The 25,095-nt window shown below is 40.4% G+C and overlaps 2 protein-coding genes across 2 annotated transcripts; both read right to left on the bottom strand.

Annotated features, from left to right (window-relative positions):
• Window positions 1-688: 688 nt before the first annotated feature.
• Window positions 689-18,085, bottom strand: vps35 (VPS35 retromer complex component). Its single transcript, XM_056412105.1, has 17 exons — window positions 17,984-18,085; window positions 16,956-17,054; window positions 16,034-16,130; window positions 15,256-15,379; window positions 11,829-12,011; window positions 9,467-9,686; window positions 7,919-8,002; window positions 7,313-7,422; window positions 6,963-7,059; window positions 5,326-5,474; window positions 5,028-5,235; window positions 4,483-4,638; window positions 3,984-4,106; window positions 3,712-3,891; window positions 3,157-3,396; window positions 2,923-3,066; window positions 689-2,119 (listed from the first exon to the last, which is right to left on the bottom strand). The coding sequence occupies exons 1-17, from the start codon at window positions 17,984-17,986 to the stop codon at window positions 1,940-1,942; spliced, it is 2,397 nt and encodes a 798-aa protein (XP_056268080.1). The 5' UTR covers window positions 17,987-18,085; the 3' UTR covers window positions 689-1,939.
• A 1,965-nt stretch (window positions 18,086-20,050) lies between these two features.
• fgf19 (fibroblast growth factor 19) lies at window positions 20,051-24,040 on the bottom strand. Its single transcript, XM_056412119.1, has 3 exons — window positions 23,786-24,040; window positions 23,598-23,701; window positions 20,051-21,096 (listed from the first exon to the last, which is right to left on the bottom strand). The coding sequence occupies exons 1-3, from the start codon at window positions 23,991-23,993 to the stop codon at window positions 20,782-20,784; spliced, it is 627 nt and encodes a 208-aa protein (XP_056268094.1). The 5' UTR covers window positions 23,994-24,040; the 3' UTR covers window positions 20,051-20,781.
• Between the last annotated feature and the right edge of the window lie 1,055 nt (window positions 24,041-25,095).

The raw sequence follows: 25,095 nt of genomic DNA, 5'->3' as shown, positions 1-25,095 counted from the left end.
TGTACATGTTATGTTTTCGTTCTTAATTTTTAACAGATTTGCAAAAATTTGCAAAAAACAGTTTTCACTTTGTCATTATGGGTTGTGTGTAGAATGTTGAGGAAAATAATGAATTTAATCCATTTTGGAATAAGGCTGTAACATAACAAAATGTGGAAAAAGTGAAGCGCTCTGAATACTTTCCGGATGCACTGTATATATATCTGCCACCCGGACTGAAAGTGGAAGCAGGTTCCATAAAAGAGGAACTTGATAACTGAAGGCTCTGGCTCCCAATCTACTTTTTAGAACTTTAGGAACCACACACATTTAGTGAGGGGGGAGTTCTTCCTGATCCGATGTGAGGTCCTGTGACAGGGATGTCGTATTTGTGCAGATTGTAAAGCCCTCTGAGGCAAGTTTGTAATTTGTGTCAGTAAGGCATGGCCTAATGCAGTGCATGGTGCTCTACAGAGCCCCGATACCAACTATAGCAACACTGATATAGACCTCAACGTTCATTTTATCCATCTATTTATATTTTGTATTCTGTGTGACCAAGCCCAACAGTGGGTTGTAGGTGTTCACTTTTCTTTATTTGGTAGACATGCCTCTGACACAGGATGAAATATTACTCTGACTTATATGATAGGCCACGTGTCAAGTGTGTGAGCGCAGATCTGTGTAAAATTAGCTAAATGAAAATATGTATTGTTAATATTCATTTTATTTCAGCAAATGACAATGATAATTGCTATTTAATCTTTATTTGATTTACAAGTAGGTTTACACAGATTTAAAAAGGGGAAATAAATTTGTTAACAATAATAGCAAAGTAAGAGAAATCAGCACACTGACAGTTGCTGCAGCAAACATGTACATCATTGGTGCATCTCATCAACTAGCATACAATCCTGAGGAATCACTGCCACCCCCCCTCCCCCAACCACAGATTAATCCAAAACAATAGTCACCAAGCAATAGGATTTCATTGATCATGAGTCACATTGCAGTTGGTCTGTCCACAGAGAGTAAACTGAACACCATGCAAACACATGCTGCAGTTCTGAATGGGAGAGAAGTCTAGAATAAAACTAATACATCAACTGTAGAGCCCATAGTGGGATGGAGAGACAAATTGGATTTTTTATTAAATATGACAACTTGAGATTCTATTTGTTAATAATTTGTAATTTATTTGCAGCCCAGTTGGCATAGCAGAGTAATTAATGATCATGCTAAATTCTCATTAACTGCATTGAGAGATCAAATGAAAAGACGCTCTGTTCAAAAGAAGCCACCCATTTCTGAGGGGAACAACATTGTTTCCTGTAGGGCCAAAGTTTGCTCATGCTTCAGTTAGTCTGGTCTTCAGTTCGGTTGGTCCTAACCTCTCTACAACTTGCAACAAAGCCATCCTAAAGAACAGCAGTTACAGATGATTATTAAGGGGTGGAAGCTAGCTCGCAATACAGCTGGAACACCACTACTAGATTCTATAGCCGTTATAAACTCACTAATACATTCACTTCTCCATATGGAAATATGTGAACAAGTGAGGCGATACACCTAGGTCAGGTAGTAAGTCTAATGTGACAATAAAATCATATAGGTTCAAGACAAATTAGCCAAGCCAGAATTCATTAAGAAATATGAATGTCACATGACTTGCCACAAGTGAACACTGAAACTTAGTGCAGTGCTGCTGGCACATGCTTCTTAAAATGTGACATCCCCAACCTGTTGCAGAATACAGTTCCGCTAGTGAGGGACCGTGAAGAAGAACTGATGCATAAACATTAATAATAATTATAATAATAAAATGAAAGGGTGAATTCTTTGAGCTCTTGACATTTATTTAAAATCTCTGGCCTACATGATGGGATATTGTGTGTGCGGTGGTATATTTATAATATAGTGAAACATCCAAGGATGGACTTCCTTCCAACCCGCAACGGCTTTAAAGGACCAGGCCCTCATAGGCAGGGCTCTCGGACTCGGGGGATTCTCTCTGCAGGCGAAGATGCTCCAGTGTGTTGTTGAAGTGTTTGTTGATCTGCTCAGTTTCCTCACTTGCCTCCAGGTTAGGAAGATCTTCCCTGATCTTCTGGATAAGTTGGTTTAATACCTGCACAGTCACCTGGAGGGGCGGAGGATGAGGGAAAGTATCAAACTTCCTGTTTGGAGTGGGACATCTACTGCATTCATATTACATGGCAGCAACAGTCATCGTGTTGTGAAGGTTAATGATGTTAATGTTCGAAGATTTATGTGCCCATGCCGATTTGAATAACAAAACTGAATGTTACAATAAGTCAAACCCTGAAAATGACCATATTTAGACTTTTAGAGGCTGTGTAAAGAAGCCGATGAGTTTCCCTGCTTTGATGGTATCAACCTAGACATTCCTGCTGACAAGGTCTCAGTTCTGCTGATACTGTGTGGCAGTAACAGTCAAAACATAGCAATGCGCCAACAAAATAAGTTAATGCAAGCTAGCATACGTGGATACACTGCACAATGGTGATTGGCTTCGACTTCATCTGCATCCGTGTGACCTAAAGCATCAACCTGTCACCCACCCGAATCAATTACTCTCTGATTTATAGAGCTGCACCAGCATGGACTCTGATTGATGCCAATTGTAGTTTTGCTCTCGCCCTAAACTTAATTATATTTAACACAAGGATGTACGTCTACGTGGAATAGTCACTGCCACTGCGATGCTTTCCCTGTTTGATAGCTTTTTTTCCTGCACATGACTGCCTGTAAAAAAAACTATGTAAAAACCAGTCATGTACACATGTCCTTTCAGCTCTAGCCAGGAGAAGTCACCAATACAGGGACCAGGTTACTCATTTACATGACATTTCAGAAGACGGCTTACTGCAGAGTACCTGGTGCATGCAAACACAAAAGGTAGGAACATTTATGGTGTCCTACCGCATCATTTTCCCTCTCATAGAAGCAGATGTATCTGTTGAGGATTTCAATGAAGAGCTGGACTTGCAGCGATGGGTCCATACACTGGTTGGCAATCTTCAGGGCTTTCTTTAAACACTCCATCACCCGCTTGCCATCATGAATCTAAAAATGAACAATGTGACAGTGAGCATACTGGCACATTTGGTTTCCTTCTCGGATAAAAAGATGTTTCCAGATATAATTCCCACACACCTCATTACCACTTTTGTCAGCGCTGCGGCCCGACCAAAAGAGATGAGCACAGATGCTGACAGCGCGGCACTGGTCAGGCTTCTTCAGCAGCTTGGAGGCAGCCAGCGCACACTGAGTCCTCAGCGGCTCGTGGTTTTCCTCGCTGAAACATCGCATTCGCTCAAAGGTACCGATGATCAGTGTGATGGCTGCCAGCTGGGCTTTAGAGTCACTGATCTCATCCTCATATAGAGAGAAGGCCTGGGGAGGGAGAGAAGAAAGCCAATGAGACAAAAGATGTGAAAGAGATGGCACAAGGTTTAACGTTTACAATATTCATCACTCTGGAGTTTGTGTCATTGCTTTTTGGTCTTGGTTAGTTGCCCAATTTGTTATATTACTGCACTCAAGTAGGTCAGTGCTACTTTTCTGTGATCAATTCTTTTTATTTTTTGGATTTAAAAGAAAAGATGTGCACACTACACTAAAATATATGAAAAAGGAAACTATGCCAAGAACTACACGATGTAGCCTGAACGCTCGAGAGATTCAAAGGCCTGACTTTAAACATCGTACCTGTGACATGAACTCATAAGCTACAGTCTCGTGGTTCTCAAAGCCGATCTCGCCTGCAGCCAGCGCCCCCTGCAGGAAGAGTCGAAGAGGCAGCTCAGCAAGCTCAGCCTTGATGAGAGCACTGATGGTTTGGTGGGCAAAGGAGAAGATCTTCTGACACTTCTTTTCCCACTTGTCATCCTGGTGAGACAAATTTGGGCAAATTAAAAATAAAACATAAAGAAAAACAGACTTGCAGCAGTTTTGACGAGTGAAATAGTATCTTTGCGCACCAATGAAGAGTTTTCCTTGTATCTGAAGGCCAGTTGGTAAGCAGCGAACACCAGGGGAGGGAGTGTGTAGCGAATCCGGAGGTTCCCACCTGCCCCAAAATGTTTCCGGGCTGTGTTCAGAATCTGACCACAAATCAGAGAGTAAACTTTAACAACAGCAAAGGTGTCAATCAAGAAAAGTCAGTTTGGGTTGAGAAAGTTACAGAAACATGTTTTAAGTGCTTTTAAGTTTCTCTATCTGGTCACAAAAAGGATCGTTTGACTGGAGAAGTTTGGATACTACTTGGTACTGGGTTACTTCAGTCGATTCCTAAAAAGGTATAAAGTATGAAGCCCTAAATTACAGACCATCAAGTCTGAATTGGCCACGATGGGTAACACATTTAAAAAAGGAAACACTTCAGATTGATTTCAAAATTGTCTGCAGATGTATGGTACAGCAGGAATACATGAAGCTTATTATTTGGCATGCTCATTTAATGTTGAGAAAAGGACCCACAAGATATTGCTGATCCGGATCTTCAGAGTGAAGCAGATGGATGAAACGACCCACGAGGCTCTGCTCCTCAGCAAAATCCTCAGGGTCAGGATCGTCAGCTGGTTGGTCTGGCTGGTCCTGTATTAGTGTGGCTACTAAGTTCAAGATGGAGTCCACCTAGAGAAACCAGGGAGCGAGAGAGTTGGGATTTTATGTACTTTTCCACGGATTTCCATCCTGCTTTTGGCTGATGAACCACTCTGTCAAGACCCAGTCTGATGAGATACTAAGTCAGAGACTAGTCAAATATCCTGCAGTAACAGGGTTACTTGGAAGTTCTGCTGGTTGGTCACATGTTGAGATGAACTGCTGCGGATTCCTCGCATATTTTTACAACTAGAGTTCCCAGCATCTACTGGAGTCACATGTAGAAACACCTTGGACCTTTTTCTTTGTGGAGGGTTTAGGGGTCAGGGTGGTGTTGCATGTCTGACTTTCATGACTGGCCATCATGTCACAAACCAACGATTAATGTATTTCTGCTGAGAGGTAGTTAAGAATCTGACCTGTTCCTGTGCCAGAATGGTGGTGTTGTACTCCAACGTGTTGGTCAGCACATAGCAGCTCATGCTCTTGCGCGACTCGTAGTCAAAGTACTCGAAGAGCGGTGGGAAGTGCTTGAGCTGCAGCACAGTCAGGATGTTGTTGTAGGTATCCACTGGGATCTTCAACAGTCGGGTAAGCTCCTTTGACACCGCGCTGCTGGTCGCTATGCTGGGGGAGGGAAAGAAAAATACATCATTATAGATATTTGTGTGAGTGAGTGAGTGAGAGAGTGAGAGAGAGAGCACACACACAACTTACTGTTCCAAGTTGAGCTTGTTGAATATATCCACAGTACTCTCCAGGACTTTGTCTACATAGTCAACACGGTCTGGGTAGCATTTCATTGCTAAGTTAATGAGAGAGACCTGAAGAGAGACCACGTCCTCTGATGGCATGTCCTGGCGAGACTGGAGGAGGAATCACAGAAAGAAAACGTCAGCGCGGTCAATCCAACGTTTACTTCAAGTGTAAAGTCCCAGTAGTTTGGGAGGGATAAGACAGCTTTGCTGGATTCTGTAACAGTTGAAATGAAAGAAAGTTATTTAAGTAGACTTAGAATTGGATGTCTTCTTCTAATTTATGGAGGAATTTAGTTTATCTTTTTCCTGTTGGAGCAGAAGTTTTTGGTTCATCCAACATCTTGAAAATCAAATCTACACTTAAAAAATAAATCGTCTCACTAACCATATTCAATGTTTTTTCATTAATTTGTTCAATGTGTACTGCTGCTGACTAGTTGACTTCACACAGAACATCAACAGATCCCTGAAGCTATGTGACACTCATCATGCTTTAATGCTTCATAACCATCCTGGCCCCAAAGAAACTCTCCATTATAGAACTGAACTGGTGCCCAATGGTGGAGGCAGAAGGTGGTGGTAATATCAGTCAAACACAAAGTACTACACAATCTTGTTGGGCTGCTCAATTACTTATTAAGAAAGCATATATGGAACTTTGGTAAGCGTATGTCATGTAACAAATACCATTTATGACATGTACACATGAATCATAAATGAGCTATTAAGACCAGATTTGTACACACAAAAAACATGCATATGCCACATATTTTAAATAAAATAATGTGCATACTTCACATATACTTCAATGTACCACTGTTTAAGATGATAGCTGCTGGTAAAATAAAAAGGTGGACATGAAATATAAGATGACTTACAGTATGTCCCCTTTTTATTTTGCTTGTTTTTCACTGATCCATTATTTGTTCCATCTATACAGCATTTTGTAAAAATTCACCAGCGGTGCATTTATACATTAAAAAAAAAATTTTCATGAGAAATGAGTTTTTAAATCAGTCATCTCCTGTTCGTGTTCTTTAAAAAAATAATCCTGAATAGAGAAGCAGTTTGTAAAGTTAGCCTATCATGAAAGCTATCAAGATAGAATTAACTATCTGACTGACGTTTAATGATGATTGAGTAACTTCTGTTTCAGAAAACCAACAAAAACAATTCTGTCTTTGAGTTGTGAATCCACATAATGGTCCGTGGGTATATTGTTCTGGGAACCGAGAGAGTACACTAGAAATATAATAGTCACATGACTTGTGTTCAGACACACCTCGCCAATAAAGCCGATTCTGAATGAAATGACTGCATTAGATTCATATAGATAAGCCATGTAAGAAGTGGTGTGGCAATGATACAAGGTCTAATCTAGGAAGATCACTGCTTTGACATTCCCACAAAAATGAAGCATGGAATCGAAGTAAAGGAAGGGAAGTAAATACAGAAATGTACTCGTGATGAAAATGACGAGTCGGCCCATGTCATTCAAATAAGTCCCGCATGAATGGGACTGGGACAAGACTTAAACATGACGAGTACAGACTGATTATATTGCCTGGCAGACTGGGTACACTTGATTTAACCTACTTGAATGACAGTGGCCACTTGCTGAGAGAAGATGTCAAACAGTTTAATCTCAGCTGGAATGCCAGGGCCGTCTTCTCGATGAGCAAAGAGAGCGAGTCTGAAAAACAAGACAGAAATGAGAAAACCTAAATGCATTCCCACACACATGAACCACAAAGGTAGTTTTGCTCATTCTTCTTTAAAAAGGAGTAACTTTCCTTTAAATCTACTGTTCGAGTTGTTAATTAAATGCACGATCACTTTATTATTCCATACATCAATCCTCGTCACATGAAAAAATGTTGCAGAGGGTTTTGTCCTTTTTTCCTGTAGGAAAAAACTACAACTTATCTTATCAACTTAAAGTGTACCTGTCAATGAGGGCAATGATGATGTTCTTGACATTGACATGCTGATGGAGCTCAGCACAGGAACGGAGGAAAGGGTTAAGGGTCTGAAGGTGGAACTCATCTGGGAAAACCTTATAAGACAAGACGAATTTAGTTAAGAGCTTTACTTAAACTTTGTTTTAACAGAGACAGTGCATTGTATGTGCGTATATATAGAAATTAGGGCTGTGAAACGATTAAAATTTTTAATCAGGTTAATCACAGGTTTCTGTGGATTAATCATGATTAATCACATATATACATTTACAGGGCTCTCAAGACAAGCAAGAGCTCCGAGAAGAGTTGTTGACGGGGGGGGGTGTGCAAGTGACTTTTTTTCGTCCCGATGTGCGCGCACACGCCGGCACCCGAGCTCTGCGGCGCGCGAGACGGAGATCGGAGTCGTGTTAACGCGACACGGAGAGAGAGAATGACATGCTGCTGGTTCGAGACGACCAACAACAGACGGATTGGAAGCTCATTCTGCGCATGCGTTAAATGCGTAAAAAACTAGTTAAACCTGTAATTTAATTAACTGAGTTAACGTGTTATTTTTCACAGCACTAATAGAAATAAATGTTTTTCTACCTGAATGATACACTCCATTAGATACTCCTGAGCCAACGGGTCTCTGCAGTTCACAACCTGTTCAAGCACTCCAGAAAGAACAATCTGTTTTGGGGGGGGGGGGGGGGGGGAGTGACACATTGTTAAATGTTAAATGATGATAAACGTGTCAAATGTTGCAAATAAAACACTGAAGAGGGAAAAGAATCAACCATCAGAATCGTTGTAGCTATTTCTGTAGATTCTGGGAAATCAAGCAAACTAATCCTGGAAGAAGCCATTTGGTGTGCTGCCACACTGCTTTGTGTTCCAATACGGCAGTTTAAGTCAGACAGTAACCAATTTACACCAGCAGATTGTTATAAGATGGAGATAATTGACCTTCATTGTATACATTGCACCATGAAAGAAGTTAAGATTCTGGCTGCTGTCAAGTCAATGCACTAAACCCAGCATGTAAAGATAGGTCAGGAGTAGGACAGCATTTAACTTTTAGTTTCACAAGGAAGGCAACAAAATATACACACATTTAAAAATATTTCAAATTAATTTATGACAAATGTGTTTCATAAAATAAAAATGCAATTAGTAACTGCAATATCTATCACAAGTCAATCGACTACCTCCTTCAAGCTAATCACTCTAATCCAAATCAGACTTGCTGTCCCTGGCTCCTCAGTGGTGGAGCCGCCCCCCCCTGTGACCAGGAGACACAGGACATCTCTACATCTCCGGAGACTGAAAACACACCCTTTTCCGACTACTATATCTGGATTAACACACAGATTAGCACTTTAGCACATAGATATAGCACTTACTTACTTACTTTTGTGTTCGACTATGTTGAGAAATGTTGTTTCCTTATTCTTGTTGTTCTTTAGTTTGTCTCTAGGGTTGAATGCACTTATTGTAAGTCGCTTTGGATAAAAGCGTCTGCTAAATGACATGTAATGTAATGTAATGTAATTTTAAGTGCAAGTGTACTTTTTCTAAATGTATACTGACTATTACTTGTACTGTGCATACAGAGAGGTGCCAGTTAGCACTATAAGGGGCTTGCAGTTTGTTAACACACATAAATGCACACCAATTGTGTATGATTTCACATGACAAATATACTGATTGAGCTAAATTGATTACAACTAATTACTTTAACTATGTAATGTTATAGCACTAATGAGCAGGTATAGCCCTCTCCACTCCCTGTACATGGCTTGTTTTATGCTAGCCAAAATTAGCATCCCAATTAAAACAGTTAACAGTTTTCAATGTTAATTACAGATGTACCTTACAAAAGCTAGCATTAGCTACTAAGTTAGTATTTATTATGCTAACGTGACATGCCCCCAGCAAGCCTCACTCTTTTCCCAGCTCCAGTTCATACTTCTGTGTGGTCTTCTTTAAACATGTCTTATTCTGCTGCATTTCATTTATTTCCTATATTTGGGCATAGACTAGAGTTTATGTAATTATTCCTTTGTTTAAAGACAAACAAATGTGATGAATAAAATCACTATAAACTGAAATTACTACCAGTCGAAAAATAAATCTTATTGTAAATGGACATACCTGTTTGTATTTATCCACGTTGACACCCTCCAGCTGGCTGAGGCGAACTAGGTTGGTTCCCACCAGAATCCTAAGTTCTTGTCGTTCCTTTTCTCTCTTCTCCCGGTCTCGGCTGTGACCCTGATGCTGCATTCTAACCCATAACTTGTTCATTTCCGCAAAGTTTAGGAGGACAAAGTCGATTGAGTCATTGATATCACCGGTCATCTCCTCTGTTCCCCTGTAGAGTAAATGCAACAAGGTTAGAAAAGGGAAGCGCATCAAATAGACAAAGTATTGTATACATTGTGGCACGCATGTGTGCCAAACAAGGCATCTAAACTACAGGTATGGTTGAAAAACAGACAATTTTCAATTCAATTCAGTTTATTTTGTATCGCCCAATATCTCAAATTACAAAATTGCCTCTGAGGGCTTTACAATATGACAATGAATACATTCCAACGGGAAAGTGAAAGCTATCCCTACTGTTCTGCTCTACTATTTTAAGTGGCTAATATAAGTTTGGCCGGTGCCCTTGTCCACAGTGGTACATTGCTTTGTTCCTATTTCAGTACCCCTGTCCGCCATCTACTGATCCTAAAAGTTGGACCACCTAAACTCGGCGGTTGTAAAGAACCCGCCTGCCATCTAGTGGCTCTTTTGGTGTTTATATTTAATATATAATATTTATTTATCTCACCATCTTATTTTGATACTGATGAAAGCTTACGGCACGTTAATCATGATAAACATTGGAGATACTGCTATCATTAGAAAGTGTCATGAGTGTACATTTTGTACCTTCTCGATCATGTGCACATACCATCCTGGACTTCGTATCAATGCGATCAATTGTGATCAAATTGTTACTTTGACAGACTCCATCCCGACGAGGCTGCTTAAAGACGTTTTGCCTTTAATTGCAACCTCTCTATTAGATATTATCATTGTGTCTTTGCTAACAGGCCATGTACCCCATTCCTTCAAAGTAGCTGTAATTAAACCTCTCCTGAAGAAGCCCACTCTGGATCCAGAGGTGTTGGCTAACTACAGACCGATCTCTAACCTCCCCTTCCTCTCCAAGAACCTTGAATGAATTTTCATCTCTCCATTGCACATTATTAACTCTGCTTCCTCCCCGGAGTCCTTGTGACTTCATGTCTCATAGGGTTCATTGGACCTGGCTGGGTCTGATGCCATTCCCCGCTCCACTCCTCCTCTCTACCTCCATCTGCCTGATGGATCATGGAGGTCTGGATTTGTGATCCATTCCTACGACCAACTATTCATACACTCTGTCATACTGATTGAATGCGTTGTAACTCTGTAATGATTCCTTCTGTACACATTACATCTATTGCATCCGTCCATCCGGGGAGAGGGATCCTCCTCTGTTGCTCTCCTGAAGGTTTATTCACTTTTTTCCCTGAGAAAGGTTTTTTTCTATTTTGGGGAGTTTTTCCTGTTCCGATGCGAGGTCCTGGGACAGGGATGCCGTATGTGTACAGATTGTAAAGCCCTTTGAGGCAAATGTGTAATTTGTGATATTGGGCTTTACAAAATAAACTGAATTGGTAGTTTCTTTGACTTGAATTCTGCAATTTTCTGTTGTGTTACCTATAATAGTCCTTTTAAAACTGTAAATTAGTACATCATATGACATGGTTGAGCTACGTTTGAAACTTAGAAAATTATGAATGTTATTCTTTTTGCAAAATAAATTGTATTTCAAGTAATCTCTTTCCTTTTATTAATTATTTGGATTATAATACTTCAAAATGTCCATAATTTGCTTCTGTCAACTATATGCTTTTTACTATACGCTATCAAGTTCTCAAATGTATTGTAATGTAGCCAAGATCATGTTCCAAATGTATATATGAACTTTAGTATTCGATGAGGTTGGATAAAAACTTTATTTCCTCCAGTGTAAACTGGCGCTGTTGTAGCCGTACAACAAGGCCATCAGGTACAACACATGGAAACATGAAATGTGGATCAGAGAGTTGATGAATGTGCTAAACTTAGAGTTAGGTTCAGTCAATGCGCCCTTATCAGAACAAGAAACCCGGTACTAGAGTACCTTGAGGGGAATGGACTGACGGTATTATCGTATACCCTCGATAGCTCAGAAATTTTGTGAAATATTTTTCACTCAATACATTTTCACAAACAGGTGTTTTGGGATTTTAGTGAAACCATTATTCTCGTCGTTCCCCATCTATCCACAAGTTGCTGTGACCTCGCTCCCTTTTCATACTCACGTCTGACCAGATGGACAGTAACTTCAGAGTGAATTCTGATAGTCGTATCTCAGCAAAGCATGTTTTGGGAAAGTGCAGCGGATTAGAAACACAAAGACAAAAAGGGCTCAACTTACTCTGGCTGCTCTCCATCATCTGGCAGTATGTTGCGGGTGCACTGCAACAGGTAGTTTCTGAGGAAGAGTCCCCTGAGTGGGTGCTGGACACCGCGACACATCTCGACCAGGTCCTTCAGAATGTCCTTCCGGGACTGGGGGAAGGAGCGAACGTACACTACACCCACTGTGATCAGCAGGTAGCTGGGGATACAAGGGGGAAAGCAAGGAGAATCGATGGTGAAAAGTTCATATTTGTCAATACTTTAAAGTGTAAACTCCAACACAACAAAAGTCTGTGTGAAGCCTGACAACTATGGCAGGCTTCAGAAGGACTCCCTTCACAAATGGATGAATTTGACAATACACTCGATATCCCATAATGAAAAAGTGTAGACATATTTTTTTTAACGTTTAGCAAATTTATAAAACCAAATATGAACGTAACACTGCCATTTCATTTGTTTATGTAATGTGTTTTTGGTTCGTTTCTTTTATGTAAAAAGTCGTAAAGGGTTATATTTGACCTTTTTGCTTTTTTTGTAAAGTTTGTTTTGTAATAATACTGTTTGTTCTTTCATGTGAGCTTTTTATGCTATCAACTTGGCTAGGATGTTCTAGATTGAGATCATTACCTTTGCATTGAAAATGCGGAAGGTTATGTTTTGAACGCCGTGTATTTATTTGTATGCGTGTTACTCGCATAACACAAAAAGTATTAAACCGAATCGCATGTTTTATCCAATTGGCATGCAACTAATGCCAAAATGTTCATAATTCAATGCCCAATCTTGTGATATGCGAAGGTATGCGCTCTACCGAGTGCCCATTCTAGTTTTCTAAATGTAATCAGTGTTTGTAGAGCTTCTCCCATCCCGAGAATAATGAATACTGTTGAGTATTTAACGCAAGACCTTATCTCCTTAAATTGACAAATGTGTGTGCTAGAAAAACCACAGGAACAACTTTACATGCTGTTCGACTAATTCATGTTTAGCTTTTGGACTCAACCGTTTACAATAAACTGTCCAACAGCGCTTCCAGATACAGAGATAATTAGGCTCAATTGTTTCCTACAGTTAGTGCTGCTAACTGTCCATTTGTATTTAGCATTAAGCACCACGTCGTGTGAAAGAGAACGGCTGTTGATGAAGAGGGGCCAGTGAGCTGATAGCTGTCAGAGCGGTTGAAGACGCGTCATTTCTTGAAGATCCTGTTCTGCTTGTTTAACAGGTGTTGGATTACATGCTCTACTGTCTGACACACTTTAGTTTTGTGATGGATGACAAGAATCATCTATATAACATCAACTCCATTTCAATCTCTCTGGGGTGTGTGTGTGTGTGTGTGTGCGTGCCACACGACATGCCCTTAAGATCTGGTCGGAGAGCTAAGAAGGAGAGAAATGCAGAAATCCACATCCAGAGCAGAGTTTGCAGTGGCACCTCTCCTCCACAGCAGAAGTCTATACTTGTCAAAATCCCATCATTGGTTCTGAACAATAATACAATTATTTTACTTATCGGCCAATAACATATCAGCACTTGAGCTCACAACCGATACCTTTTAAAAACATGACGGATCAATAGGATCGCTGCCTGAACAGATTCACGATCGGTTTTCTGTATTTGTATGCTCGGTTGCCTTTACGTCAAAGAAACTGCACCACAGTCTCCTAGGAGGTGGACCGAGGACCGCCCCTGTTCGGTTGCTTAATCTCAAATAACCTAGCTAGCTAATGTGGAAGCAGAACCCATCAGTGCTGGTAGAAGAAGAACTGATGGAACCGATTATGAAGAAAAAAAAGTGTAGAATCAGCACTTATAGCTCATGGTTTTCATTTCATGTCCTTGTACAGAAAGTAAAACATTGTATGATTAGAAATACAGATGGCAATGTATGTCGGTATTTAAAAGCTTTTACATTTGTAATGATTTAAAAAATATGTATTGAAGTTAATCATGTACAAATTAGTAAAAGAACATCCTATCATCAAAGCCTTGATTGGTGATGCTCCATCATATCTTGAAGAGCTTGTAGTACCATATTGCACCACTAGAAAGCTACGCTCACTAAAAGCGGGGCTACTTGTGGTTCCTAGAGTCTTAAAAGTCTTAAGACTTTCCTCTTTGACAGAGCTTATAGTTAGGGCTGAATCAGGTTTGCCCTGGTCCAGCCGGGGGACGTTTTAGGATGCACTGAGCACCTATCTCCTCTTTTCTCTCCTTAGGGATGAATTTTCATCTCTCAATCACACATTACTAACTCTGCTTTCTCCTCGGAGTCCTTGTGACTTCACGTCTCATAGGGTCATTGGACCCTATGAGACGACATATATCCTATCTGCCTGATGGATCATCGAGGTCTGGGTCGTGGAATTCCTGCTACTGACTCCGCCACTATCCTGTTGAGACTCCGCCCACTCCTCCTCCCCACCGCCATCTGCCTGATGGATCGTGGAGGTCTCCATCGTGGAATATGCCTACTATGAACTATTCATACACTGTCATATTCATTGAATGTATTTTAACTCTAAATCTGTCCTTCTGTACACATTACATCTATTGCACCTGTCCATCCTGGAGAGGGATCCTCCTCTGTTGCTCTTCTGAAGGTTTCTTCCATTTTTTTCCCCCCTGAAGGGTTATTTGGGAGTTTTTCCTGGTCCGATGCGAGGTTTTGGGGCAGGGATGTCTATGTGTACAGATTGTAAAGCACTCCGAGACAAATTTGTAATTTGTGAAATTGGGCTATACAAATAAACTGAATTGAATTGAATTAAAAAGTAGGATGGGAGCCACAGCCTTTAGTTATCAAGCTCCTCTTTTATGGAACAGGCTTCCACTTTCAGTCCGGGAGACAGACACAGTCAACTCATTTAAGAGTAGACTTAAGACTTTCCTCTTTAACAATGCTTAGTTAGGGCTGAATCAGGTTTGCCCTGGTCCAGTCCCTAGATATGCCGCTATAGGCTTATAAACTGCTGGGGGATGTTTTAGGATACACTGAGCTCCTATTTTCTCTCTGTTTATGGATACATTTCAACTCTCCATTGCACATTATTAACTCTGCTTCCTCCCCAGAGTCTTTGTGACTTCACGTCTCATATGGACCTGGCTGCGTCTGATGCCTCCTGCCTTCAGCATCACTTCCTTCTTTTAAATGTTTCACAATACAAGCCCAAATTAAAATCTAATCAGCATTTCACAGAAGGAACTCAACTAAACAGCTTCCAATAACATTAGGAGACAAAAACAAAAACTAAGTGGGTACTTGCTTGCATCTGCTTGGAAATGTAACTAGTTTGCAATACAAGCTGTTGTTTATGTGTCACTTTACACAATGGAATTTACAACAGGTTTATAAATTTCAGTTTTTGAATGGCATCTTGAGCATGGCACTTCCATAGAATGTATTGCTACAATCGACTTTTAAAAGTGATACTCACAGTCTAGGGATGATGTTGCCTGCATACTGGACCAGCTCATAGAGATCTGCCACCTTACGCCCTTTGGCAAACTCATCGGTCAGATAAACTTCTAGGTAGTGGAGTTCGTCAGAGATGGCCATATCTGAAAAGACTGTTAGGGACCAGCGCAAAGCCACCATGATTCATGAACACAATAATTTCAAAAAGTAGAAAGGTGCACAGAGTAGACTGCTGAGCTCCGTTAGGTCTGTCTGCAACAACAACAACAACAACAACAACAACCGAGTGAGGATTTAGGGTACATAAGGTCACCTCAACCAAGAGAGGTCCATGGGCATGCAGCCATAACTGGGCACCCAAACTATTGTGCAGTTTGCTGCAGCCAGTAAGATTAGCTGTGGACAAAAACAGAGGCGCACACTCTGTCAGTCAAGGACGCACAACACAACTAGCTCGAAAACTGATTTTATATATTGGTTTGAATAAACTCTCAATTCACAACTACAAAAATGTTGGGACAGAAAGCATACAAGAACTGCCTAAGATTTCTTGAACTCTTCTACATAGCTGAAAGGTTTATTAGAATTGGATACATATTACATTAGTGTCAATTGTCTCAGCATGGCGAGGCCTGAGCTGGAGCCTTGTAGCCAACGGTCCTAACGGTGCAAACTGCAGCACATGTCCTGGCAGTGCAAACAGGACACTTCCACAACAACGCCATCTCTCGAGACAAAGTTATCAGCTGTATGATACATAGCCTTGTAATTTGCAACATGCAGCACTTGGTGGATACATAGCTCATAGTAGCTCTTTGGAGAAAGCATGGAGGTCCTCAGCTCCCCCAGCATGTTAGAGGCGTGCTTCAGAGCATCCATCAGCTTGTTCTTGTCCTGCAGACCGCACAACAGAATTAAGCTATGAGCATACATATCAATCACAACGAGCTATACCTCCAATGTTGGACAGTCAGCTGAATCCCAAAATTCACTCACACAAAGTAGTAGGCGGTAGCTGACCTTTCATAAATCCATAGCTTTGTGGGTGTGTTGCATTGAGCATGTAGTTTATAGGTTGTTTTCTGATGTAAATGATGATATTACACATAAGGATATTGTTTCTTTTTTGCTGCACAATTTCAAAATGTCTTTCCCTGTGAACAGAATTGCTGCCTTTTTGTTACCATAAGTTGTTGAAACAGTTTCAATACACACGGCTGATCTATGCATGCTGGAAGTGTTTGCCACTTCTCTTGCGGTGACGTAACTTGTGCTTCCGTTTCTGAAGGAATCAAAACAAGCTTGATTGGTCTCATATGGTTGTTGCTTGCAGTGGGTCAAATGACATTTGAATAAAGTTGAGCCCTCCTTTATTATCCTTTGTAGTGCCACTTGGGCACCCTTTCAATCTCTGGATGTCAGTGAGTAGTGTCGGGCTGTAACGCCAAGTCCACTCAAACTAAGTTTTGAAGGAGAGATTTAGAGTGGTAAACCTTTAGAATCCAGACTCTTAAAATTCTTTGTTCTTCGGGGGGAAAAACAAATGCTGCCGTCTAAAATGCAAAAGCGAGCTGAATTACTTGATTATTGATTTGCAAGGTAAAGACATCAATGGCTTAAGATAAGGAAACTCATCAGCTAGGCACAGGGCTGAGAAACAATGGTCTAAGCAATGATCATTACCATAATGGTATCTATAAAATACTAAAATACCCCTACCAGGCATCGCTTCATCTGGAACGACTGGACCTTAACAGCCTGCACAGCTTCATCAAGAAGCTTCTCCTGTTCATCCTGGGGAGACTGCTGAGTGGTTGGCTGGAAGACCAAGAAAACAGAAACATAACTTATAACACATTTGTTATTTTCACACAGTGCTGAACAATCAAGCTTGCCATTGGACACTAATTATATGCTGTCAGGCCATGCTATGCCCCTGTGTATTAGAGCGCAGCATCTAGCTTGCGACACTTACTTGGCAGTTGACTTTGCTCCAATGGACTGGACTGAATTACCAAACATAACCATAGGAGGACCGTAACAACACCACCCCCGTATCGGTTGTGCACCGGTTACCCGCCCCAAGTGCAACATAGAATACCTCTTTTTCTGAAACACTGACTCCCTAAAATAAGTGAACTTCTCCTCTCAAATTACAAGTCCCTCAATGTAACGTACTAGACGTTACCGAAATACTCGCTAACACATATTCGTAAAGTAGTATGTGTATAATGTATAGCATATATTCTCCGGCCGTTATTCAGTTTCTTCGGACCAGCTGACACCACTTGTTTCAGTGAAACGGGCTCAGGCCACAACTTCAAGCTTCAGTGAAATATGACACTCAGAGCGGAAGAGGAACAGCACGCTAACAACAGCTAGCGCTAGCTTTGACACTGTCCCCTGTATTGTCCAGAATATATCAGAAGGTAACGTCACACTTCCTGGCTCATTTCGTCCAACACACAACACGGACTCTGAGGATGTGACGAATGTTTTCCGAATAACATGAATAAAACACGTTTCAGTAAAACGCCTGACGTTAGCTGCTAGCTGGCGTTCAGCTGCAGATGGTTAGCCTCGCTAGCCTCTTTCCAACCTGAGGCCCCAGACTAACGGGTCTTCTTCGGGAAGGGAGCCAGGATACACTTAACACGCGCTATTTCAATGACCGGAATGGACCGCGAGTGGGAAGCTAGAGCAGGCATGCGGCGACATATAAGAGTCTTGTTTGGAAAGGTGCTTACCATGGTTATTAGATGGGTGTCAGATCATCCGGAGAGGTTGGCCTGTCATGTGACTCACGTTATGTCTGCGCTCAGTTGCGTCACAGAACAGGCGTGGCGAGGGTTCCACCCAGCTTGCACATGTCTCCACCCCCGTATGAGCAGCACAACACAAAAGTAACATGAAAAAAACAATATTCAAAGACTTCATCACAGTTGATACAAAAACTTCAACGGTATGTATTGCCGGCAAGGCCGAGACCCTCTATGTGGCAAGTCTGTGTTCAGCGTCAGTCAGTTGTCAGACAGCAGCAAGCACCCCTGGCATGCTTTTACATGCATTTAAATGTGTATTGACGTTTATCATTGGCACCAAATGAAATTGTACATGTGCAATTGTTGAATACAAAAGTTTCTAAGCTGTGCAGAGCCACATTTCCTGGGAACACCCATTGTTGTTAAGACATGTCAGCTGCCATACATCAGTTGTATGATCTAGTTGAGCCTCTATACATCCTCAAAGCAACTATGTTGTACTTTTTTTCTCCTAATTTTTTTTAATTTAAGTATGATTTTGCAGGTTTTGAAACAAAAAGGGAAGGTTTCTTACCTTTTTTGGGGGTGTGGGGTGTGTGTGTGTGTGTGTGTGTGGGGGGGGGGGTCCTGTTCTGATGTGAGGGTCAAAGGTCAGAGCATGTCATATGTGTACAGATTGTAAAGCACTCTCAGGACAATTTGTGATTTGGGCTATACAAAATTTAATTGAATTACTTTTAATTTATTGATCTTAAAAAAAAAAAGAGAAGGCAGCCTCATAGACCCCATTTAAAAAATAAATAATGTTCCATACTTTATCAATTGTTGTCTTTAAACTGTCAACAGCCTCATTAATATTAATTTTCTCTATTTTGTTATCACCAATACTTTCAGTGAGCACGACTGCAAGACCATTTCTGTAGTCCATCATGTTCTTCTAACCTACAGTTGTTCCTCTTAATATTTCTCAGGAGCTAACCCCTCCCACATAATCAGATACTTAACTCAGGACTATGGTTGAGTCTCTGATGTTAACTCTTGTCAAACTTTAATAAAACATAATAAACATACCATTTAATTGTCATAATTACCACAACCCCATTATTAGCTATGAGCATTAAAAATACATTACTTCTAAACACCCATTCATTATATTTCAAAGTCTCTTACAAGAGTTATGAAAGTTAACAATTCTGATAGTTCCTTCTGATGTCGAAACTTTAACTATCACATCTTCCAGCTGTGTTCCTTTTTTCAAAACTCGACTGTATTCCGTGTTTAACAAATACTATACACCCTCCTCCATTATCCCCCACTTTGTCCCTGTGAATACTATCATATCCTTTAATAAAAAAAGATTAATGTTGGTTAAAGCCAGGTTTCTATACTAAGTTTTTGATGAATCCTTTCAACTCTTGGCCATTTTCTAATAAGCATCTTGCGTTCCATTGTAGTCCAATCAGACTGTCCAATCCCATGGGCCTCATAGGCCCCTGTCTTCTCAGAGTTTTTTTATGCTCCCAGGATGTACCTTTATCCCCAAAAATGTCTCCGCTGCCCTCACTATGACCCAAATACTCGGTTAAAGTTTTTCCAGGTCCTTATCTGCAGGAATACCTGTTGTTACTCACTGTGTCATTTGATTGTTTCCCAAAGTTCTCCTCTCACGGATAATTTTAGCTTTAGATACTTTCCATATGCAGGGCTTTTTTTCAACAATCTTTTATCGAGACCTTCGTAATATCCCCCTCTTCGAAGATACTTTTTAAAATCTCCTGACAACCCTATTGGGCTCAGAGCAACGCACTTACATAGGGGTGACTGTGGCTAAGTGATGAGCCGGGTTGACCCTCAATCAGCGGTTGGGCATTTCGATCTGCCAGTCCATGTCGATGTGCCCTAAGGGTTAGGGGTTTATGATATTTATGAAATGCATATGATTTGTTATGAATTTACCAATATATATAATGATTTCATATATGATTTAAGGTGCTTGTAAATTCATTTTTGAAGCTATTTTCATCTTATAGCGATATTTATCACACCTTGTGCTTAGAATACTTTAAAGACTTTATTCCAAATCTGTCAAATTAAACATCAACAAATGTAAATCGTTGCTTTACATAACAGGAAACACAAAGAGAAAATGCAACAGTTACAATTAAGCATACAAGGTCTTTACGGTCAAACTGCCAACCGTTTAATACCAACATGATGATCCTCATCTGTAGGTAGCAAAGTAGTTTTCCTCTTCCTCAGTTCACCTAGATTCCTACTGAGTCTTTGTATAAGATAACCAACAAGTCTTCAAAATGCCTGCTCGCGTTGGTGCTCCTTGGTGTGGCACTACACCTGCTGAACACTGTGACCAATAGTGAACTATTCTTGACCGTGTCAGGGTGCTACTCGGAGTTCTTCTCTGGTCAGCGATCATGTGACCATGTCTGTCTTTATTCCAAACACATCCCTCCCTGTGTTAGGGAGGAAGAATGAGAATACTGTGGGTGTTTGTTCAGTAAAGCTCAAGCTTATTCCTGAAAAGTGACAGAATAGAACATTACCCCTCAGTACAGGTGTCGTTCTCCACTCTGTAGGACACTGCACCTGCGTTGTGTCTGGTCATGTCTGACTGGACAGTGCTAGCAGGATTTCATGGCAACCTTTCCGGCTGCAGGCTGGCTGAACATGCAGGAAGTTCCTGGTTCGACAACATGCAGTGAGGAGTGCAGGTTTTCTGGCCACCTCTTGATACATCCGTTTACTGGTGTCTCGGAGCAACTGTCTCATCTCTTGTGGAAGCTGGGACTGTGGATGATCTGAGACAGCTTTCCAAACGAGTCCATCGAGTCCACAGTTTCTTCCGTTTGTGCTGTGCTCTGCTGGTCAGGTACGTCCAGTCCAGGGGGTGGGGCCGGATCCACGGTGCTGACCCTTGGGAGGAACTGGGCCAGAGCCGGTACGCCCCGGTCTCGACCCTGCAGCCTCTGCCTATGGTTTCCCAGACTGAGCAGAGCTCCGTTTCTGTCAGAGGTGTAGATGTTGTAGCCGTCTGGCAAGATCTGCTCTCTGAACGTGCAGTCGTCTCTGCTGTAGGTGTGCTGGAAATGATGGGATATGTTCACATATAAATATATTCATGTTCTACACTTCTATTTGAAATTACATTTGGCTGTGAGGGAATGACCCTGCAACCCCGGAGACTTAGTTTTGGATTAATTGTTGCTGATAGGAATGTATTTATTTGATTTTCTATGACTTTCCATGCATCTTCGTATCTGCAGAAGTCAATGGTTTTTATTCGTTCGTGTACTTTTCTACTCAATTTGTGAAAGTGGATTGTTGGATTGTTGTGGATTTTATATATAAAATGCTACTGGAGGTATTAAATACATAAGACAAATAAAATCACCTGTGACCTCTTTTTTCAAAGAGCAATATTTCACAATTCTTGAATACTTAAAGCAACGCTATGTAACCTTTAAAGAGATCACACATTCTTCTTCTGACAAAGTAATAACATGCACCTTTACTCATTTCAATATATACGGTGCTTCAGCTGCTTCAGCCTTACTTGGCCTGGTCTGTCCAATAATGCTGACTTCCTTGTGTTTCAATCCTAATGCTTATGCTGACTGTTTTGAGACCTGTTTTTTTAAATAACCAATTGTTGATGTTTTATTAACTAAACCATTATTGAGAAAATAATAACCAGATGCTGCCCTAAAATGTCTTGAAACACAATAAACCTTCGGCCATATTATGTTCAAACAGGAATCATATGCACATATTGCACAGTAAGGGGAGAAATGCATCAAATCCTCATACAACATATTAATGTTGTATGACATCTTACGAAATTACTCATTAAAAAATATGTATCATAATCTCTTCAAAATAAACTTCAATCTTCACATGAAACGATTTAGTGAGGTTTAGACAAGGTGGAGTTGCTCAAGTATGCAAGCCAATTTGTTTGGGACAAATCAATCAATGTGGCTTTGTCAAGAAATGTGTATGACAGGACATTATATAATGATATTATATTAATGTAGGTATAGCTACGAATGCTGAAACGACCTGAGAAATGAGGGGTTATTCGGGTCCCATCTCATTTTATCCTCTCTGTCGCTCCCCAGCAGGTTTATTTGTCCGTAATCTTCTTTACAGACAAAACATGAACTTTGACTTCTTACATGTTTTTTAAATGACTTCCTTCTATTTGGTCAATCTTGCAATGGCAGAGTTTCAGTTTTCTTTACTCTATCGTTTGTTATATTATTATATTTTATATGGAACTAGTGAGGCTGATTGAATTCACTCGTTATCCATACATGTTAGAAAGTTGCTCAGAAAGAAATATTTATAATAAGAATTATAATGGCAGTTTCCATTAGGATTAGCATGTATGGTGTTTTTAGATAAAAGTGCATTAAAAAAAAGAAGATGGTTTGCAAGTTCTTTGATGGCTGTTTACTATGACCAAAGAGAGAGAGAGAGTCAGAGGCCAAGGTTGTTGTTGCTGCTGCTGGGTCTTTTCATTTAGCTTTTTCCTTTGCAAACACATCCTCCTGCAGCGCTCTGGACAAAGGTTGATGAACCGGTCATCGGTTTCAATGAATGACTGACTGGCATGCAGTGCTTTCTGAACATGGAAGCTGAGTTATGTTGTATGTGCAATCTATCTACTTATTTATGATCTTAGATATCAAAACCCGCAATATTAATGGGAAAACTAGAAAAGCATAAAAAGAGATACACATGTGACATATGCACAGAACACACAGTCTCATGCACAAACACAACAAATATCCATTTATTTGGCTCAACACAGCAACATATGGCTAATTCAGCAGTGGTGTGATCAAAGATGTTCCGTGGGTAAAAGACAAAACAATATTTTCCCTAGTTCTCTGCTAATACGAGCATGAAGCAGTTGCTGATCTGGGAAATGTAAGGAGGTGTGCATTGCTCATGACTGTCACATACAGATACAAATGTAACCTTGAATTAAGACACTATGGAATACAACGATGTGTACACATTGTAAAGCACTCTGAGGATCATTTGTAATTTGTGATTCTAGGCTATACAAAATAAACTGAATTGAAATTAACTAATTTTTAAAAGCATTATGTCACAAAACTGAACTCTAATGAAACTATGACAAAAGGGAATCACGAAGTACCACTAATAATAAGATAGTTATTACTATTTCTATATTTCTATATTTTACTTTGTATTTATTCAAATGATTATTTATTTAATTTAATTTGTTTGATGTTGGCTATTTTGGTGTTCTGGAATGCCTGCTATATTCAGAGATTTTAATTTAATGTGTAAATAAAAGTTTTTTATCATGAGCTGTATATTTATATATGTACCAGATCATTTTACCAATTATATGTATATATCCTAATCAACATCACTCAGCAGTAATTGGACATAAATAACATGTTTCTTGTCTATAAGTAATCTTCTGACACGTGACTTTTCATAAATAAGAAAAAATAATGAAGCTAATTAATTATTTTGGGGGTTAATTTATCAACTTAAAACGTATTTGCATATCAATAATAAATTACACCAAATACATCCTTACCGATGAGTAGAGTCTTCCATCGCCTTCGATGCAGAGAAACCGTGCGGTTGCTACTCCTCTGATGACCACACAACCTGGATCCACCGGACTGATCTCCAGCAGGCCTGCAGTTCAAACGTTCATCAAACCTCCTTCGCTCATCACAGTTCGCAGCTTGTTGAGTCTGTGTTTTAAAATGTCTGACTTACTGTACGGAGTTTGGTGTGCAGAGCCGTGGATTTGTCCATCCTCACTGATCAGTAGATGTACTCCCGGCCTGGCGGAGTACAGGTGCGTGAGTCGGACCAACTGGCCCCAGCTGTGGGCGAGGTGGGGGCCCGGGTCCGCTAGCGGCAAGCAAACAACAACAGCTAAAAACATATTGGCAATGGACAGGGTGACCACGAGCAGCAGCATGTTTCTCAAATCCTCCCCTGTCGCTCCTCCCTCCAGTTAGTAAAGTGAAATAAGTTGGTCTCATCCCGACCCAGTCTTTTATATGTGGCCCTTATCAGCAGTAGATAACCCTCTTTCCCAAACCCAGTTCCAAGAAGCAGACCACAACACACCCCTGCACCACATCCACCTGAATCATAGCTCTCCATTGGCCATGGCCACATGGGCCTGTGACGTAGACTGTCATATCTATGATACAGACTGTATTTTTATTCGAAACTCTATACATTCAATGAGATATACAAAATTGGGAAACATGCTCTCTATAAAATACGATTCATAACATATTATAAAGCGTCATGAAACCATTTTCAATACGGCATACATCCATATATCCTATAACAACTATTTTATTACATTGTAATTACATTGCTCCTCTCTATAACTTCCCCCCGGTGAGGAAATGTAGTTGGAGCATGCGTGCATCCCTAAGTCAGAACACTTTCATTAGAACTGTTTCTTGGTAAATGATTTGCATGTGGAATGTGCCAGAAGACACTAATGGTCGAGTAAAAGTCATAACCATGATTGTGGTTGTCATTTTTTGTGGACATGCCAGGGAACATACACTTCGACACTTCTTTGAAGTTTGATACAAACTTTCAACACTTGACGACTCAATTTAATTCAATTCAGTTTATTTGTATTGCCCAATTTCACAAATTACAAATTTGTCTCGGAGTGCTTTACAATCTGTACACATAGACATCCCTGACTCATGGTGGCTTCACCTGCTGCTCCAAGACGCTCATTATGGGAGTGATACCTTTTGTATCTTCTGTACCATACTATTACGCTATACACTTTATTATAGGGGGTGTCTGTGTATACCTATTTGTAATTGAGTACATGCTACTTTTGACTTCTGCTCCACCACAATGCAGATGGGAATATTGTATCAAACATACAAAATATGATGGTCTAAAATATGTTATAAAGTTGTAATAACAAGTATTAGTAGCAGTAGTAGTAATAGTAGTACGAGTAGTAGTACAACAGTTCCAACCTCAGTGAATCTTGGCTCGTGCCTAAAGACACTGTGTCTTATATTAATGGTCAAGTT

The sequence above is a fragment of the Pseudoliparis swirei genome, chromosome 4, assembly GCF_029220125.1.
Source record: "Pseudoliparis swirei isolate HS2019 ecotype Mariana Trench chromosome 4, NWPU_hadal_v1, whole genome shotgun sequence".
NCBI classification, from domain to species: Eukaryota; Metazoa; Chordata; class Actinopteri; order Perciformes; family Liparidae; genus Pseudoliparis; species Pseudoliparis swirei.
The sequence above is the reverse complement of the archived record's forward strand: the minus strand, read 5'-3'. Positions and strand labels throughout refer to the sequence as shown.

Coding starts and splice junctions, on each gene's coding strand:
- fgf19 (XM_056412119.1), bottom strand. CDS start 23,993: ATGCTGCTGCTCGTGGTCACCCTGTCCATTGCCAATATGTTTTTAGCT. Junction 23,702..23,785: donor TGCACACCAAACTCCGTACA/GTAAGTCAGACA, acceptor TTTGAACTGCAG/GCCTGCTGGAGATCAGTCCG. Junction 21,097..23,597: donor ATGGAAGACTCTACTCATCG/GTAAGGATGTAT, acceptor CATCATTTCCAG/CACACCTACAGCAGAGACGA.
- vps35 (XM_056412105.1), bottom strand. Junction 15,380..16,033: donor AAAGAGCTACTATGAGCTAT/GTATCCACCAAG, acceptor CAGTCTTTTCAG/ATATGGCCATCTCTGACGAA. Junction 3,397..3,711: donor CTTATGAGTTCATGTCACAG/GTACGATGTTTA, acceptor CTCCCTCCCCAG/GCCTTCTCTCTATATGAGGA.